Consider the following 19,870-nt stretch of genomic DNA (forward strand, 5'->3'; position numbering starts at 1 on the left):
ACATTTTAATTAATTATAAGTTACCAAAAAATGTGGAAGAATTTTGCATTTTGTATATTGGCCTGAATAAATAGATCCATTGAGAGACAGACAGAGCAAGTCACTTAGAATGCACCAGTCAAGAGCAGAAATGTAAACATACTCTAGCTACGCTTTCTGAACTTGTATTTCAGCATGTCACAGAACAAAACTTCTGTTAATGCAGGCTGACTTCTGCACTAGTTGAATTCAGTAGTGAGTTCCTCACAAAATGCAATTTAATTCACAGACCATGGATCAGAACCACATTGTAACTGATTCTGGAAGTCCAGGAGGACAGGACCTTGCTGCAAAGGAGTCTCTGCTCTGTCTTAAAATGAGATGTGTGAAGTTGGTTTGCACAGCTGAGTAGGCTTAGAGAAATAGCAAGCAGATGAAATTCTGAGGCCAGCAGGTCTTTGTTCCAGCATGTTTGTACAATCTTATCTCTGAGACAGGTAGATCTACCATGTATTTATTCTTCATCTGGTACTAGTCGAATTGCAATAGCATCCACTAAGACTGTTGCTTCATGAATTGTTAAAATTACAGAAAATACCAGACTGTTAGAATTCTAGCCTTTAAAAAGTAGCAGTTTATTGGAAAAAACAGTGTAGAAATCAAACACAATTCAATTGATTGTACTGAAACTAGCCTTACTCTGGCAGCTGTTGGGGAGCAATTGTCTGTGCTTCCTCATCATATCTCTTGATGCTTTTTGTTTAACATTTTTTTGTTGTTGTGATAAAATGAACGTGGGGGGTTTTTTTAAAGGGTGTGTAGTACTGATACTGAGAAGGAAAGCTTGATTGCACTGAGAAGTGTTTAAGATCTATGCTCCAAGAGGCCCAACTATCTGGAAAGCAGATTTGACACGCAGCAATCTTTAGCTTGCGCTGGTGAAATACTTTGCCAAATGGAATGTCCTTCACTATAAAAGGCTTCTTATATCACTTTGTTTGACACTTTTTCTTTTGATTGGATGGTGAAGTACCTCAAAAAGCAGCCTTTAGATATTGAGCCACATGGTGACATTCCTTTGCCCAGTTGTCTCCATTTTGCATCCTTTACAGGTTTTTCTTTGGCATTGTGGAAGTCTCTTCTTTCTTCAGTTGTAGGTTTATTATAAGTCAAATGAATTATTAGATCCTCTTGCCTGGTCTCAGGGTTGTGAGGTACAGCAAATGTATTCCTTTAACATGGCAGACATTGTAGTACAGCATAGTCAAATCAAACTTTGAGCAATAGTTTCTTTACATGTTTAAAAATAAAAGGTAAATATCAGTTTAATGAGGCAGATGAATCTTAATTGCTAAATGTTTATGGACAGTTTTGAGATGGTCAGAGGCAAGGTCCTGTGCAAATGCAGTATTTTATTAAAATATTTAATAAGCAGATTCTCTGACCCAATAGAGGGAACAAAGATGCCTGTCCACTCTTAATTTTCCCTACCTGTAATTATTTCTGCAGAATATAAATTACATATGGTACAGCTTTATTCTGTTTTCAGAGGATAATTATACTAGGAACTCCAGCCTTCTTTCTGTGGAGGGACCTCTTTCTCAGAAACCACACCTTTTAGCAGTCTGTTTTTCATTTGAGAAGGGCTGGATTTCCATTTATGACAACACATTTTTACGGGATGGCTACTTTCAAGAGATGGATACAGGTAAAATGGGAAACCCTTACTCACAAATCATAATAATTCAGTCTAGAAGATGTACTGTAAGCTGATGATATAGGAGTGAAAGTTTTTTTTTTTTGCATGTGTAGTCTGTTAGAGATGACTTCTAGTTTCATACTTGCTATTGTAACTGGGAGAGAAGCCAGTAATTCCTGTTGTAGTCGTCTGAGCATCTCCAGTGCTATGTCCATGCTGCAAGGGAACATGGACTTGGTGTCAAATAAGGCAAGGCAGGATGCAAAGTGGACAGTACCAGTTGCTCTGTGTATAAGATTGGAGGCTTTTATGGATATATTTACATAATATGTAAGGAGTTTAATAAACTGGAAATCAGTGTCCTAAAGTAAGGTTCACAACCCACTTCTAACATACCAGGAGGTCAAGTTTTCCATTTTCCAGTGTTACAGATTGGTGGACCCGCTATACTTGCAATTTTGTAAGAACATACTGTTTCAGAAATGTTCCAACTTTCTAATCATCTTAGTCATACTTCAGTGCTTTAAACCATCCACAAGTTGCAAAATTATATTCTTGTGTGAATAATTTTAGTAAGGGGGTAGCAGCAAGGAAACTGAATTCTGTTTAAAAAAAAATCCCATTCAAGTCTTACTTCTGCTGGAAAAGTTTGTTTGTTTTTTATGTAGCTGTGGTGTACTCAGGGCTTTTTTTTTTTCATCATTGCATATGCAAAATCCAGACCTGCAGAACTGTTCCATGTGGTGAACAGTCTGCTAAACCCAGACTGTTTTGCCTGAGTAGCAGATTTCCATATACCTCATTATGAGTTTGGGATTTTTTTGATTTATGTAGGCTCTGTTCCTTCAAAGGGATGCATGACTGTAGACCTTTATACCTACCAAAGTGGTTTCTTATCAAGTACTGAGGAAAATAAGAGGCCAGATCCTCTTGGGGAGTAAGAGACTTGTTTTACAGAGAAGAACCTTTTTTTCTAGCCCGTTTAATTTGTCATGGAAACAGCATGTAAACAGGAGGCCACCCAAAGTAACTTAGCTTTTGAAGCATTTTTATGGTGTCCAAGTTGCTTCTGGATGGTTAGTGAATGATGTAATCCACAGTGTGTAATGCAAATTTTGATTTGGTAAGGGCCTATAAAGAAAGATTTAGGTCAGTGCTGCTAGAAGGAAGTAGCATGGACTTTACCTAGTCGTTGCCTTATACAGCCTGATTTAAATAAGTGTTAGATCTTTCCACACCAAAGAAACCATTATCCTGAGTAATAGCAGGTGTGCTTCAGTCTTCTGTCCTTTGATAGAGGCAAATGGTTAAGCTGCCTAAATACATCTCTGAAGTTACCTTATTTCTGTGAATTCCTTCCGTTCAGATGTCCAGTATGTGCACAGACAGAATTAATATCCTTGTTTTTGTCATTTCCTACTGGGAATGAACAAAATCATAGAATCATAGACTGTAATCATAAACCAATGTAGATTAGCAAGAAGGAGCTTATCTGGCCAAGCCACTCCTCAGAGCAGGGCCAGCTCATGGCCCCTGTTGTTCAGCTGAGCTTTGAGCACCTCTGAGGACATAGCACCACTGAGCCCCACTTCAAAGAAGCCTCTGACTCCAGCATCTCTATAATTTTCCATTAGATAATTGAAGGCATCAATATGCCTTCAACTTCCCTCCTCAGTATCCCCCCTCTGAAGTGTTCTCTGAAGACTGAACAAACCCATTTCTTTCAGCATCCTCCTTAGATCATCATGTACCTGATAATCTTTGTGGCTCACTGCCCCCTTGATTTAGTAGGTTAACATCAGTGTTCTATTGGGAAGTCCAAAACTGGAGTCGATGATGTGATTGATATTTGCATCTGGCCATCTGTGACTCCTCAGTCCCAATTATTTTGATTATTCTTAGCTGGTTTGACTGAAGGTGGGTTTTGTAATAGCTGAGGACTTCAGGTTCTCTCCTCCCCCACTAACAAGATATCTGAACTACAGTTTTCCACATCTTACAGATGAGGGCTAAGAAACAGAACTGTTCACAATGAAAAAGCTATTTCCGAGAGAATGTTTTGCGTTAGTGATACTCTTGATTTAAGCGGTTAATTTACAGTGGGTCATGGTATTAACCTGTTTTTATAGATGGCATCACTTAATACTTTTTATTATCACCACAGCATAAAATACGCTTCCTCTTGGTCATCTGACTTCAAGAATCGGGAGAGAGGACTGTGCAGAAATAATTTTCAAATCCCAGGGACTGTACATGTAATGTATTCTTAAATTAACTTATTTTTCTAGTGCACTTGGAGGATCATCTGCCCTTCACATCCCAGCCTTTCCTGGTGGAGGTTGTCTCATCGACTATGTACCCCAAGTATGCCAGCTGCTAACAAACAAGGTAAGCTGCTGCAGACAATCAGTTTTCCTTTCCCTTATGCACTGTACTGCATTTCCACAGACATCATTATTCTTCTGCCAGGTATGCAAAGCAAGGCATACTTAGGCTGAACTACTCAGGGAGTACCTTCTTGGTAAGAGCTGAGTGCCTAAGCACGATATTGAATAGAATGACTCCTTTAGGTAAATGAGTGAGTTTGGGATCAGATCCTGGAGCAGTTTTTTTCTTACTGCGACGTGTTATGATTTAGGATAACATGTTATTGTATTCTACAATACTGCAGTATACTGGTTTTTAGTAAATAGAGATGTGTAGTTTGCATATTATTGTTCTAGTTGCAAGTTCTGATACCCCAGTCGTTATTGTAGGTTTTGAGTACTTTCCGTGATTTTTCTTCTCAGATGTTTCCTCCAGATGAACTGAATCAGCAGTTTCTTTGGATGTTTATGCAGTAAGAGCTACTTAAGGTTACTGAAAAGGTTGTGTTCCAGTTAGCTTACTGTTTAAACAAAAAAAGAACGATTATAGTATTTTGAAAGTTCCTCCATTATTTAAGTATAATTTTCAAAAGAAGGCTTAGGGGTCAACATTTAGAAATTTACCTATTACAGACTTCCTATTTGTATATTATACTTACCTTCAATTGTCTAAATGAAGAGAATAATTTTATCTTTTAGAAAAAGTTTCTTCAGAATGTGTTTCCATAATTATGTTGGAATCTATCATTAGAGTTGTTTTTGTTGTGGTTTTCTGTTAAAATTACTTTCTCTTTCTAAAATCTGCAGGCACACCGGGCTGTTTTTATCCTTTCTTAAACAAAGTCACTTAAGCAAACTTTTCGTATGTTTTCCTCTTCCCAGAATAACATTTCAGATCCTACACAAAGCCTTCAAAATAATCTTGCTGTTTTATAAAATACAATGTTTGAGTTTATAAATAGAATTTAAGTTATACAAGACAGTTCTCAGCAATGGTTGTACCAAGACTTTTTCAGTAATTTTAGGAAAGCATTTGCCAGCCAAGGAATTCTAGTATTGCCATAGCCAAGAAAATACTCTTCCTGCTCTTTTCAGTGAGGGAGAAAAGGTTCTTAAAAGGCTAGTTTTTGTTCTGGAAAGCAAAGGAAGTTACGCAGGGAATCACATATAGAACCATACCATAAGTACTTCTAAGTCACCAGTTGTAAACCAGATGTCCTTGCAGCCTGGTGACACATGCATTGGTTTTGTTATGGGTCAAACCCTGCTCACCCTGTTCTCTTAAGTGATGCCATCCAATTCAACAAGAAAACATACATGGTGTGAGGAGAATTTTGCCTTAAGTCTCCAAATTTAGCATTGTTGGCTTTTTGTGCCAGGATGGAAGTCTTTCAAAACCCATAGTGCCTCAGAAACTGATGCTCGCTGTTGAGTAGGTGGCTCCCTGAGTCAGCATGAAACCAGTGAAAGAGCTCAGTGTTCAGAAGATTTTGTTGGAGGTGCAGTCTTCACAAAACACTCAAGATCAGTTGTGCAAGAAATTTAATTTTTTCTTCTCTTCTATAACCAGAATGTTATTTTGACACTTAGCTTACTGTCAGTTCAGATAACTGATTTGCCTATCACAGATTTCTACTCAAACTTCAGTAAGGCAAGGATGAGCATTTCTTTCTTTCAGTCTTTGTCTCCTGCAGTTAAACAGTGCTTCAGTCTATTGTGACAGACTTAAGTTTCACTTAGACATGATTGAAGAGATTTCTTTACAAGATATTCTGTATGCAAGATCCAGAATTTGTTTTAAAGACATTTTTAGGATTCTTTAGGGAAATCATGCGAAATGTAGGATTCAGAAATTCTACCATGTCAAACATAAATTTTCCTTAACAAGAAATATATGACAAACTGGGCTTTGAGTTTTTTAATCTTTTTATAGCTCTGGATTTATTTTCTTTCTTTTTTAAGGTACAATATGTTATTCAGGGATACCATAAGAGAAGAGAGTACATTGCAGCTTTCCTGAGTCACTTTGGAACGTAAGTTTTCTTCTGATGCATATTTTTCTGTAGTGTGGGGGAAACTCATTTTCTGCATATGGTTTGTGGTTGTGTGGCTGCTGTCCACTGGATGAGATGAAATCTAGTCATTTTTCACAGAATGATATGTACAGATTGTCTCTCTGTAGCAATACTGGAATGTACTTCAGTATTATTTCACTTCTGTGTCAGTGGCCAGTCTGATTTTTCTAGAAAATAGGTGATGATGGGAAAGGGACAGTAGGGATTTTCCTTATGCAGAAGAAGTATGTTAATTTCTGAATAAATACTTCAAGGGGTTTTATACTAACAGGCAGTGACTGAGGTGAGAAAATGGGGAAGCAGGTGTGATTCCAAGCCTTGCAAGAGCCAGAAACCCCTGCTCAGTGTAAAGGCAGGGCTGGGAGACCAGCTGTTCCACCAACAACCAGTATTTTGTGGAAGAGAGGAGAGGAGAGGAGAGGAGAGGAGAGGAGAGGAGAGGAGAGGAGAGGAGAGGAGAGGAGAGGAGAGGAGAGGAGAGGAGAGGAGAGGAGAGGAGAGGAGAGGAGAGGAGAAAAGAGAAGAGAAGAGAAGAGAAGAGAAGAGAAGAGAAGAGAAGAGAAGAGAAGAGAAGAGAAGAGAAGAGAAGAGAAGAGAAGAGAAGAGAAGAGAAGAGAAGAGAAGAGAAGAGAAGAGAAGAGAAGAGAACTCTTGCGTCGTGTTGCGTTCCTGCAGATGCAAGGTCCATGACCAAGCATGATGACACATTCACTTCACAAATCAATTAGTCAGGGGTTCTGTGGCACTGTGAAGGGTTGCACTTTGGTTTCCTGCCTAAACTGAGCCGGAGCCCAAGCCTTTAGTTAATTGTGATGAGGGGTTTCTGCTTCCAAGGGGTGATGCAAATGACATGGATATTCAGGAGCCCTTCAGATCTCAGGTCTCTCAAGTGAGGTTAGGAAAACTGATGGCTTCTAGCCTGCACCCAAATTTAATACAATGATAAATAGATAACAATAACTTCAACTGAACATATGCATAAACAGTCAGCTTAATCTTTATAAAGACATTTCATTTTCTTCTGAGAAAACTATTATAGAAGTGGCCACATGTTCCTATGACTATATGACATCTCCATTGTGGTTCATGAGTTCTGATACTGCTTCAGACAGAGAATACCAGCTTCTGATGGTTGAAACTTCTAATCCATCTATCAAAAAAGTATTCCATATGGAATTTTTTGTTATTATCTCATGTTTTGTATTTTTTATATATACCCTTCCAAATTTTCAAATTCAAACTCTTCTCAGCCTGTGCTTATTTTCAGTTTTACCCTCTCACTCACTACAGAAATGAAAAATAATCTTTATTTGAGTAAGGTACAGGAATTTGTGTGTCTACAGTTTTTATCAATTTAGGACTGCAGATGTGGTGGCAGGTCTCCTTTCATTCAAAAGTGTATTTTAAACTGAAAATGGCCTTTCTTTGGGTAACGACCTCCAATACCACAGCATAATTAAGACAATTATTGAGATTAAAAGTTTAATCTAATTTACAATTAGCTAGAAAATTGTAACTGTTAATAAAAAAAGCAAATCCTTCCTGGAAGATTCTGAGCAAACAAACAAAAATAGCAATCCCCATATGACAAAATTTACATATTCATCGTCCAGTATTTGAAGGTAAAAACTGTACTCATTTTTTGGTTGTGTTTTTGTTGATAGTGGTGTGGTGGAATATGATGCAGAAGGATTCACAAAGCTTACTCTGTTGCTGATGTGGAAAGATTTTTGCTTCCTTGTTCACAGTGAGTAACACTTTGCCTCAGGCATAAATGTCTATCCTCTGAAGATACAAGTTCAAAAGGGAAAATGTACAATTACAGGAAACAATTTTAAAGTTTTAGCTATTTTTATCCAGTGCTTAATCTATTTTTGATGTGACTTAGAAAACACAAAATCTCAGTTGTATCTAGAGAAGGGGAGAAGATGCACACCAATAGTGAAATGTTGGCTTTACAGAATGTCAAAAGGGTCTTGGGAAAGTTTTCTGGTAATTTGACTCAAGATTGAGTTCACTGTTATAACTTAGCTTTTTGAAAGTGTTAGTGATGATGACTCAACCCAGGAATACCTAAAATCATCTGTAGCTGTCAGGAATTAATGCATTGATAACAACTGTAAAGACCCTTTATGTAGAGAAAATATATCACATAAGAAAAAACAGCATATTGTCATTAGGATCCAAAACTTATTCCTAGACTGAAACTGTGTAGGCAAAACTGTCCTAACAACATAGCTAGGTTTGCTGTTGTTGAAAATCTTTATGTGAAGATTGTGTTACTATCAAAAACACATTTTTAATTTAAGCGTGTAGGAGTTACTCCATGTGGAAATTAGTAAATGTGGCTTTGATACTGCCTTTTACATATAACCTTAAGTTTCAATTTCTGTTTTTCCTTGTGGTAAGGTGAAATTCACAGGTATCAAAGATACTTTGATCTGGGGAAATTCAGTCATGTAACTCTTTGGATTTGATTGTTATACTTCTTATTTATGTTTAAAATTATTACACTGCAATGTGGACAGCTGCAGCACTGGTGTTTGATAGTATTCTAGTACTGGAGTCTTTCATATTACATAATTTTTTCTTGTGGGCTAGCTTTTCATGTGGAAGACTCATGCTGTCTTGATGAGATGTCATAGAAATTTGTCCCAGAGTTTTTAATGCAGGCAGTCAGGATTGCCGTTGTTCAGAGAAGTCCTTCACCCTGTGTTGTATTGCAGATCATAAAAAATGGTCTCACTAATCCCTTTCCTTCCATGCCCTAAGATTACGCTACCACATACTAATGATCCTAAGAATCATTAATGATCTTAGAAAACTCAAACCTGAAATTAAAGCTCTTCCATCATGTTATTATAATTTATTTTGGGGGAAAAATAGAATTGAAGTGATACCTTTGGGAAAATTATCCTCATTAAATCTTTACTTACATTTCAACTACAATGGAGAACTGGTCACTGGACAATTGTCTTCTATGAGACGACGCCTCTTTATGTACAGCCTTCCTGAAGATTTCCCACCTTTCTTACTCCCCAACATATTTGGGTTAATTTAACCAATGTTAAAATTCCTGTGGATTTGATTTGTGCTGTGAGATAATATACCTTAATACATATTGAATCACTTAGATTTCAGAGGAATCCAAATTCAAGTTTCTGCTAAATAACAGAGTGAGTTTTAACTGTATAATATTCATGGTATTCAATTAAACTGGCCTGAAAGCTACAATTATAACTGAATAGTTTATCACTATGTATTAACCCTGTGGCCTTAGAAACCATACAGTGGCTTAGCTGTATAAGCCATTGCATCACTCACTTGTTGAACAATTCAGTGCAAAAGCGTTTCTGGTCCATGCACTGAAGGATATTGCAATGAAAGGACCGAAACCTGCACTTCATTTCCTGAGTGAAGTAATGTAGGCTTTCATCTCCTAACCACTGGCATAACTATGTATATTATGGTTGAATATTTAGCAAGTGTCTAATAAAATGTCTGGGAGAGATAGCAATAAGTTGAAAACTGTTCTACTTTATATATTCACTATAGTATGCAGATAAAGTATTCAGAGGAGAGTGAATAGGTCAGTATACAGCAAGCACTGTGGCATATCAAATGAAAGGCACCATAGTACATTTTATTGGCATCTAAATTTTGGTTAAAATTTTAGGTTTGAGCTTGCGGTTTAGGTGAGATTTATAAAACACTAACATGAGTCATATTTCCTTTAGAAGATGGATCAGAGATTTCCAAAATAAGTTTGGCATTGTTTTGCAACTGTTTGCATTGAGAGTTACCAACTTGTTTGGACACTAGGAAGCAAAAAACATTAGAAGTAAGTTGAAATTATTCAGAATAGTTTTATTGAGTAAAGTGGGTTAAAGAGGAGAGAAACAGAAGAATAGTTCTGAATTGCTGAAGCCAAATAACCTTAGAACAACTTCATGTGCTAAAAAAGACAAAGACTGGTGCTGTAGTTATAGAATGAAGACCAGAAGACCAGAGTCTACACATTCTACCTTAAAAGACCAAGGAGCTACCTAGCTGCAAACCTAATCACTGGACTAATGAAGCTGCTGGAGTTATTAAAGTAGATCAAAGACCAGTCAAAGGAACTGTTTCTTTAGTGGTTTCGTTTTAAGAATTAATCAAGTGCTTTCAAATATAAGACAGAAGAAATAAACATTTAGAGAAGTTCATGCATCACATGGGAAAGGAAATCGTTAATCAGGCTTATTGCTTTTGATACTGATAATGTTTATAAGTCACAGTAGGAAGCTTTGTAAGTGAACTTCAGTAGACTGCTCACTTTTCAATAGACTTTCTCTTCATGTTTATAAATCAGCTATGATTAGTTTTTGGAGACAGATATTTCCTTGTATTCTTGTTCTTGTATACAGTTTATGTATTTATACCATATATAAATTATAGTATCATTTAGGCTGGACAAGACCTTTAAGATCAAGTCCAGCCGTAGATGCAATAACCAATCAATATTAGATGAAGACACAAGTTACATTATCTGTTTATAATTAAGAATTAAGTAGCATTATTGTTATAAACACTAGAGTAGAACTCTGAAGCAACCTCTATTTGGGCTTTTCAAAGATTAATTTTTATCTTGCAACATGTTTAGGTTATCAGCACTAAAGAGCTGGACAGAAGCTGGACCAGTATGCAGTAGCAAATGGAACACTGCTTGTGATAGTAGTTGTTTAAGATGCCTTGAAAAGGAAAAACATTAAACTAAAAAGGGTTTGTTTCACTGAACAATATTTTAGGGGGTGGAGAATGTTGAAGGGTGCCAGCATTTATATTTCCAGTTTGTTTGGGATCTCAGTCAAGGTGAAGTTGGTTGGGAACATTTGCTGGAAATGACCTTGGCTGACTGTAAGGCATTTCAGTTTCTGTGTGGATAATGCCACTGACCCAGGAGTTCCAAAGAGCTGGTCATGTAAAAGCTTGAGTTTATTGATGATCATTCTTTCTATGGGGAATGCCAATGAAAGTAGCTTTTTCTAATCTTTAACTTGTCTGTGCAGTTAGGTGGTTGTCTCTGGTAGCATCCCAGCAAAAAGAAAATTTTGAAACAAGAGAGTAGCAAGCAAGCAAGGGACCTAAAGCATTAGCTGGCTAAAGGAAGACTGTACCTTATGAGTGTCAGGCTTTGGGTAGGCACCTGCTTCTGGATTTAGGGGGTTTTGGTGGATGTTACCAAGACCAGCTTCTGATGCATTCTTGTTTGAGTATTGCTGTCTGCACACATTTTTCAATCTTTCCAAAAAAATGTTATGAGAAAAAAACCTTCTCTGCCTGAGCCATGTCCTAAAAAATAGGCCAAGTATTGAGTGGAATATTTGCATTAGATTGTTTCTGTGAGTTTTTATCTAATGAGGTGTTTTAACTTTCTTATATAGTACTGTTATTTTATTCTTCTCATTGTTCCTTAAATGAAAATGGGAATTTATGACTCTGAAAACTAAAGAAAGTAAAAGAGAACATGGCCATGTGAATAACAAGGTGGTTTCTGGTCATCTCAGGAAAGCAGAATAGTTCAGCAAAAATGCCAAGCATAAAAAAAAAAATGTTTCAGGAGTCTAGAATGAGAAGTTCAATGCTGATCAAAACAACCTGTAAATATTGTATAAGACTGTCATTTCATTCCTAAATGAGAAACTGTAGATTAACAAAGGCCCAGTGATGTAAAAGTGGCTAGAGAAAATCGAATTTGGATCTTACGCTTGGGAATAAGTGTCTTTCTTTTTGGTGTTCTTCTGCTCTGACTCAGTACTTTCAGTTGGTTTCATGTATTTCTTTGAATCTGGCCTTGAGAGTTTCTGAAAGCATGTTCTGCCTACAGCAAGATATACCCTGAACTGACCAGGTCTCTTCAAAACTTTGTACATTGTTTCAGTCACCCAGAGCAAAGCATTCTCTGGACCATCTCCTGTGTAGTGAAGTGTCTCTTGCTTACTGAAGTCAGTGAAAACTGCAGGTACACTGCAGTGCTGTGGACAGGCAGTGTGATGGAAAAGTAGCCTGAGTCACAGGTACACGGTTCTGCACTAAACTAGGCATGGGCTTAGGCAGGGGCTAATCACAGGACTGCATTGGAGCATTTGGAAAATAATGAGTCTTTTGCTGATCATTTTTCTCCATGGTGTATTTTTCTCCTTTTTTTTCTAAGGGATACTGTCGAGTAGATTTAGTTTGAAAATTTTATTGAAAGCTGGTCATTTTATTTTTGACATTAAGAGTGCTTTAAACATTTTGTTCCTTTGATTCTACCTTAGCTATTTACTTGTATGTGAGCCAAATGAGACTTTTTTAATATAGGTATTCATAATGGATGCAAGTGAATCTGAAAAGAAGTTTTCTTTTCCTCTTTTTCTGTTTGTCTAGGTTAATTTTGTTTTCATATCGCTCAGGATAAGCTAGTTGTAGGTTCCTATTTGTAATTTTCAGAAAAAGGAAGAATGGACAGCAGAAAGCTCATAAAACTTTGTATGGACAGCAACAAAGAGGAAGCAACAGTTGTGATACTAATTTAGCTTTATAAGAATCTTAGAGATGGCCTGATGTGGGTGTACTGGCCAGGTATTTTAAAATGTCATTTTGCTGTGAATGTTACTTTTTTAATTTCTGGCAAACACATGTGTTTGTCACACTTTTAAAACTGTAGTGTATTGCTGCAGACATTAATTGATGTTCTTCCAGCAGCTACAAGCACTTTAATAAATGGACTGAAAGGTTTTGTAATAACTTCTTACAAAATTGCACTTTTCAGAAAAGTGAACTGTGTATGACAGATAACAAAAATTCTCAAAAAAAGGTACCTGTCACGGAAAAAGGATATAATCCTATTTTATCCACTCAATTTTTGAAAATAAATAATTAGGTCACAAAAAGTAATTGACAGGGGCAGGACTTGAGTACAGGTTGTGGTGCTTATTCTTCTTTGTCCGTGTCTGGTTTGTGTCTACATGCTTTGGTAACTCACGGATAGTTTTTCTCTAAGATGAGAACTGCTTTAAAGGTGTGAAATACACCAAGTTCAAAATTGCTCATAAAAGCAAGTAGAAAGCAAATATCTTGTTTTCAGTCCAGAAAGAGTTGATGAGCAGAGGTTTCATGGATGAGTCCTGGGTTCAATACCAGGTAATGCTTTCAGAAAAGAAACAGGATGATACACAGCACCACAGGATTATTAGAGATAGAAATTTATAGAAATAAGATCTGCATCAAGATAAGAAACATTTTCAGAATCATTCTTCCCTCTCTTTCCTCCTTTTATGCAATGACAATCACTTTGTCACCAAATTATTTTTTTAAGAATATATATGTGACAGCAATAGCACATAGAAGCAAGTGCTGAGTACCTTTTATGAAATAAAAATATAATTTATTTTGAAATAATAAGGAATACACCTTAGTTTAGAGATGGAACTGGTCACAAAGATGCATAAATTTCACAATGGGAGAAGGAGGGAGTGCTTAAGCTGCTTTTCTGTCTCCTTTGTCAGCAGTTCCCCTGCCTCATTCAGTAGCACTGCTGTCTTTTCCCTAGTCATACTTTTGCTGTTCCTGTAGCAGCCCATCTTGTTGTCCTTAACTCACATTCAGATTCAATTCTAGGTCAGCTTTGACATTCCCATTCCTGTCTCTGCATGCTCAGGGAGTGTCCGCATCTCCTGTGATTCTTTTTTATGCTTGAGTTTTATCAGTTCCTTGCTCATCCATGTAGGCCTCCTGCTGGTAGTGCTTGCCTTTCTGTTCACTAGACTAGACTGTTCTTGAGCTTGGAGGAGGTCATCATGGACCCATCTTCTCACCAGGACCATTATCCCATAGGGGTCTTCCATGGGAGGAGCAAGATCCCTGAACAGCCAAAGTCTGCTCCCTGAAGCTTAGGGGTGTGATCCTGATGTTTGTCTTGCATCATCCTCAAATAGTGGTTCACAAAATGCACCAAAAATGGCTGGTGGTCTAGAAAGCATGTCATAAAAGAGTGTGTTCCACAAAGTAGTTCTTTAGGTCAAAAAGCAATAGAGGGATAAGCTTTTAGTACTGTGTAAGGTGGCTTGAGGAGTAAAAATGGTAATTGTGATGTTCAGGAGTGGGAAGATGCAGTGGGCCTGTACGGCAGCTAAAAATACCTGGAGCGGCTTAGTTGGCTGTGTGGGCCAGATGGGATTACACTGGGTTTGGTTTTTGAAAGCTGCAAGCCTGCAAGAAGCAAAGGTTGGAAGAACAGGATAGCAGGTGTGGCAGCAGAGGGTCCTCCTGACCCGCAGGATAATGTCACACTGACCACAGATGAGAGTGAAGTAAAATAGTTTTCTTTCAAATCCCAGGAAGCATTTAAAACAGAGAAAAAAAAAAACTTATTTGCAAGCCTCATAATCGCAATAAAATATTGGTGAGAGAAGACAATGGTTTCACACATCTGCTTTTCAGGTAAAAACATGATTTAGAAGTCTTCCTGTCCAGTTGGAAAGTAACATAAAACTTCTCAGCATCTATCAGCGTATTTCTGCTCAGAAGGCAGAGGAGTGTTTTTTGCAGTGATCCATGTCTGTGCCAAGAAAGGGCATGGCTTGCTTTTTACACCCATAACAACTGCAACTGTATTTAAGTTTCAAGCTTCAGACAATTCAGATGTAGAAGAGACAGCTTTTAGTCACATCAATCTCATCAGCACTTCCAGAAGTTACTATAGAAACTGTAACAGCAGAAACAATAAAAGGAAATAGAAACGGAAGGAGGAGGGCATGAAGATCTTTGAGAATTTGAAGTAAAAATAAAACAAAATATAAGTAAGTACCTGAAGCTGGTAATAAGAAGCCTTTTTGTTAATTAAGATAGATTTGATTACAGAAATTAGAGAAGGGAGTTACCTGTAAGGCCATTATGCCATTTCTTTGGAGTCAATATAGGATTGTGAGATACTGCAGGATATTTTTAGGCGGTAGTCCAGTCTTGCTGTCCAATAAGAGAAATCCAATAAGAGTATGACATAGGTGGGGTGAGCAATGACACTCAAAAGCAAGAAGATGTCATAAAGCTGTTTCCAGATTAAGTTATAGTTCTATAGCATGGTCTTGGACCACATAGCTGGAAACTGCTTGAAGAATATCTTGATTTGATCAGTTACTTAGTTCCTCTGTAAAACTAAACCAGTAGTTAGATACTCTGTCTGCAGCACATGACTGTAACTTCAGTCATTCAAAATATTTTTAGCACTTTTTTAAAAAATGCTGGTTTGTATGAAGGATGGAGTACTTAAAAAAAAAAGTTGCAGGTTACAACAAAGACATGGGGTATTTTTACAACCATGCAATATGCCTATGTTGAAAGAAAATCAAAACAATTGTAATCGTAAATCTAGTTGCCACTGGTGCCTAGATTGTATTATAGTTCCCACTATCAGTGGAAGGAGAACCACAAGGTCAATACAGAAATGTCATGCAGCCCTCCTCAAATAAAAATGGGTTACATTATATTTTAAGAGACCCAACCAGACAAAACCAACTAACAAACCAAAACAAAGAAAGCTAATTTAAAAAAATCTACTCTGTAATGTGTCAGAATAGTTTAATCCATCACAATTCCTTGTTTCCATTTTGCCTACAGTGGTTTGTCTTTTATTGTTTAGTATTCTATATTCTGTTAATGAAATAGTTGTTCCTCTTTTTTTTGGAGTATTTACTTGTATTTCTGTAGTATTTATTTGAAAGTATTTCGTACATAAGTCATCTTACTCATTTAGTATACTAGTGTTGACTTTGCCAATGGGGTGGATATTTCCCATAGCAAGGGCAGACCTAATTATTTCAAAACCAGCTGTGATTACCAACACACCCAGAATGCCGTAAGTGTCTCAGCTAAAATTCCATAAACAGCTTTTCCTTTCAGATTTGAAATTTTGAAATGTTGATTTCAAAATAGCATCTTCCTGCAAAAAACTTCTTTTTTCTCCAGAAGGGATGTCAGCCCTAATAATATTTAACAAATTCAAATTGCTGTGACTGCGCTCCGTTGACCTAAAGTCCCACACTAATGCCATTGATATGTTATTTGTCATCCTTGCTTTCTCATTCCTGCAAGAATAAATCATCACACACCAAAGCAGGATAGCTGTGGCGTTCAGTAATTTTTGTGTATTTTAAGCCAAGTTTCCCCTTTCATTTTTTGCCAGTAGAATGTAGGTCAAAGGCCTTCAGCACACACAAGTCCAGGAAAGATTCACTAGGCAAAGTAGCCTAAAATCCTGCCCTGTGGAGCTTTGTGCTAGACACTACAACCCCCAGAATGCTTGTGGCTAAATCTATTCAGGCTTCTCCATAAGGAACCATGATCAATACGAATCCTGAAAGGCCTTCTGCACTGGAATTTTTTATCTAAAAACTGAAGAAAGCTGTTTTTCCTTTAGGTTAGGTGAAGATTTTTCACCCGTTGTACAGGCTGTCTGAATCACCTGTCTCATAGGAGAAGTCATGTCAAAAAATCCTGTATAAATTTTCTTTTAAAATAGGGCTTGAGAGATGTGTAAGTGATATGGTATATGTATTGCCATGGAGTTGCACTGAAAATTCACATGGGTCTCATCCACATTGTCACAGGAAAACTGCAGAGCTCTGACTTCAACGAGCTTTTCAGTTTGAAGCCATGCCTTCAAATCCACTGTTTTTCCCGGCAGTGTGAGCTCAATTGCAAGTAAGGCAGAGAGAATGTGAAATTCAGTGAACCAAAAAAAGAACAGGCAGAAAGATGATGAATATGTACTAATAGGAGACAGAAATGCAGTTCTGGATCCTAGAATATGTGTTTCCTGTTTCCATTACTTACTTCATCAGAAGTACTTGAGTGCAGAGGCAGTCTCTCGCCAAAGCTGGATGATAAGCAAGGAGTGAGTCAGGGAAGTTTGGGAAGAGAACGGCTAGTATCAGGCTGAGGTTCTTCAGTGTTCCCTGGAGATTTGAGTTTGGCATATCCTTCTTGGTTTTCTGGTGAAATTATTGTAACAAAACCTCTCACATGTCGAGTAATCGTGGATTATGAAGTATGTACTATGGCAGTCAGCATTTGAAGGACTTGTGCTTGGCTATATAAAGTATTTTCTACTAGTAAGTCTCAGAAGAATTGCATCCCACAGGCTGGTACTTAGCATCAGCAGGCAGGTTGACTGTTCTTTCCTTGTTCCTTCATTCCTGATCTGGAATCCCTAAAGAACGTCTCAACTCAGGAATGTGCTGTAAAACCATTTTTTAAATATTTTACGTAGCTAACATCATTCTTATGATGATTAGAATCATCACATCGTAAAGCTCATGCAGAAATGAACACATTTAATTGGAGCAAGACTTCAGTGTTGTGCAGTAAATAAATGCAGATGGAGAGGGTCTGTCAGATGGGAGAAGCCAGAACAGTGTCTCCTTTGGCCAGCTCTGTGCAGCCTAGGACTGTTGAGAACTGGAAACACTGTGTTATCTTCTGTTTGAAGGCAGCTCCATAAAGCTAGTACGGATTGAACTAAGGTTGTGCAGGCCATAAAATCTTGTCAAAGTAGAAATCTCAACAATAAAATATCCAGATCACTCAGTGTTCATGAGTGCAAAACAAATTTCAGGTGCAATAAACTGCTGCAGAATCAAGCATCCCAAAGGTTAGTAAGATAACCAGTATGGCAGCATCCAAGGATTTAAATGATGAATTCAGTGAGTAAATGTTGGCTTTTGTGAAAACAATTATCTGGATTTATCCAGTGCCACACAAAGGATAAATAAACCTTTTCCCTAGAACAGGGAATGGAACATTTCCCTAGAACAGTATATGGAAAATTTTTTAAATGTTACTGTCTAAGGGCTTTGAAATATATTAATGGTCACCATGCATTTCAAGCATGGTTTTGTTTTCCTATTCTCCAGTGCTTAAAGGTGGAAAGGAGGGGACTGTGGTAAACCTGCCCTTTTCTTCTGAGCATTTTTCCTTCAGAAAATCTGTAGCAGCACTGGTACATGCTTTTTCTGAGACATTCCTTCCATCTTTCATATCCTGTTGAACAAGTAATAAAATTAAATGCTAAAGATATTATTTTAAAGTTAGGATAGTCAAAATCAACTCTGTAGTTGTTGACATAAGCTTAACAAACTAGGTAACCTGTTCCAGGCCTCAGATTGCCATTTTTTAAGAAAATAAACAATTCAACCTTACAGATGCAGTGCACAGTTTGTTAGTTATTAATAAACCAAGATTTTGGCTTTAAGATTACTCTGTTTTGAATATATATGTATGCATTAAATACTAAGTCAAGAGAAGCAAATTTGTGTGTTACTTCTAGATAGTTTCTTATGTTTCAAAAAGAGAGCAACTTCAACTATTTATAAACTGTAATTAAGTTTCTTTACAACATGACTCATTCTCAACAAGCAAGTCCTTTTTCTTTTGCTTTCTTATGAACTGTGTGGGAAAATTAGGGTTCAATCAGTGAAGAATTTACTCAATGCTTAATTACCCATAAACAGCCCTCCAAGTTCTGCTCATGTAGTGCTTGCATAAAGACATTATTTTCCCCACTCTATGGCTGTCTAAGATTTTACTTTTAAAGAATGATCTGTAAATTGTAATGTAGGAGAAAGCAATGTTTTACTGGATTCCTTCTCCGGTCTGCTTCTTGAAGTTCCTCTTACATTAACAGTATGATGCTTAGGAGAGCCAAAGTAAGAAATCATCAAATTTAAATTACTTTGAGCATGGAACTAAATTAAAAAGCTTTACTTTCCTGAATGAGCTAATTGTTTAAATTTTCCAAAGGAAATGTTTCTATTTCTGTGAGAGAAGGGGTAAATGGGACTTCCTCTGACATAATTTTCATTTTAAATCTTGAGTTTGACAGCAGCATTTTTACCTTCATAACCAAATATTACTGCTTAACTGCATGACTTGTATAAGCTTGCTAGTTGAAGTGACTCACTTACGCAGATGAAGTTATTTTTAGGGAGATAATTTGCACTGTTTAGAAGAGAGGAAAAAAGGGAGAGAGAGTCCTACTAAGAGCTAGATCTCTCATTATAGTTTACAGAGCTCATGAACCCAGCATCCAAGCAAAAGATGACTAAGCAAGGGGTCTATTGGTACTTTCAGGAATTTACAGACATGAGTCATCTGCTTATTTTCTGCAGACATATCACCAGGGTACTTTGTGAGTCAGCTGTTATTTGGGAATAGTACTTGTATTCAACATGAATACGTTTTTGTAGTTCTTAGGTAACTGGCATGCCAAACCAACACAGGCTTTTACAGTTTGCCTAGTTCAGGTGTTAATTTACAAAGCTGATGTGTTGTTCTTAACTGTGATGTATTTTTCATGGCAAAGTGTGAATGGTTGTCTTGCATGTAATTACAGTAACACCTTTGTCATCTTAGATATTGCATGAAGGCAGATCTGATTTTGTATTAATGTACAGATTGAGAGTCAGACTGCCTACACATGATCAGGTAAAAAGAAGAATTTTCTTTAGCAAGCCATGTGTGATTGTGAGCAGAATTTGACCTTTTGTGTCCAACACACCTTGCCAGAATTAATTAGCAGTGGTATTTGCTTATTTTTTCATTCTGTGCACCAACAGTGTCAATGCACGGGCATCCACTGGGACGGAAGCAAGTTCTTGCCTTCCTTTCCTATTGCTGAAATAATAGCTGGCTACCTTGAGATATGTATAACACTTTAAACTCAAGGCTATTTC

At 37.2% G+C, this 19,870-nt stretch overlaps 1 protein-coding gene across 3 annotated transcripts in view; it reads left to right on the forward strand.

Annotated features, from left to right (window-relative positions):
• Positions 1-19,870, forward strand: part of BABAM2 (BRISC and BRCA1 A complex member 2) — a 161,758-nt gene that overhangs the window by 119,458 nt on the left and 22,430 nt on the right. For all 3 annotated transcript variants that reach the window (XM_038132577.1, XM_038132575.1, XM_038132576.1), the window contains 3 exons: positions 3,967-4,066; positions 6,007-6,077; positions 7,784-7,866. In XM_038132577.1, the coding sequence (XP_037988505.1) occupies positions 3,967-4,066; positions 6,007-6,077; positions 7,784-7,866 (254 nt within the window). The remainder of the gene's footprint in view (positions 1-3,966; positions 4,067-6,006; positions 6,078-7,783; positions 7,867-19,870) is intronic.

This window comes from Motacilla alba, chromosome 3 (assembly GCF_015832195.1).
Source record: "Motacilla alba alba isolate MOTALB_02 chromosome 3, Motacilla_alba_V1.0_pri, whole genome shotgun sequence".
NCBI classification, from domain to species: Eukaryota; Metazoa; Chordata; class Aves; order Passeriformes; family Motacillidae; genus Motacilla; species Motacilla alba.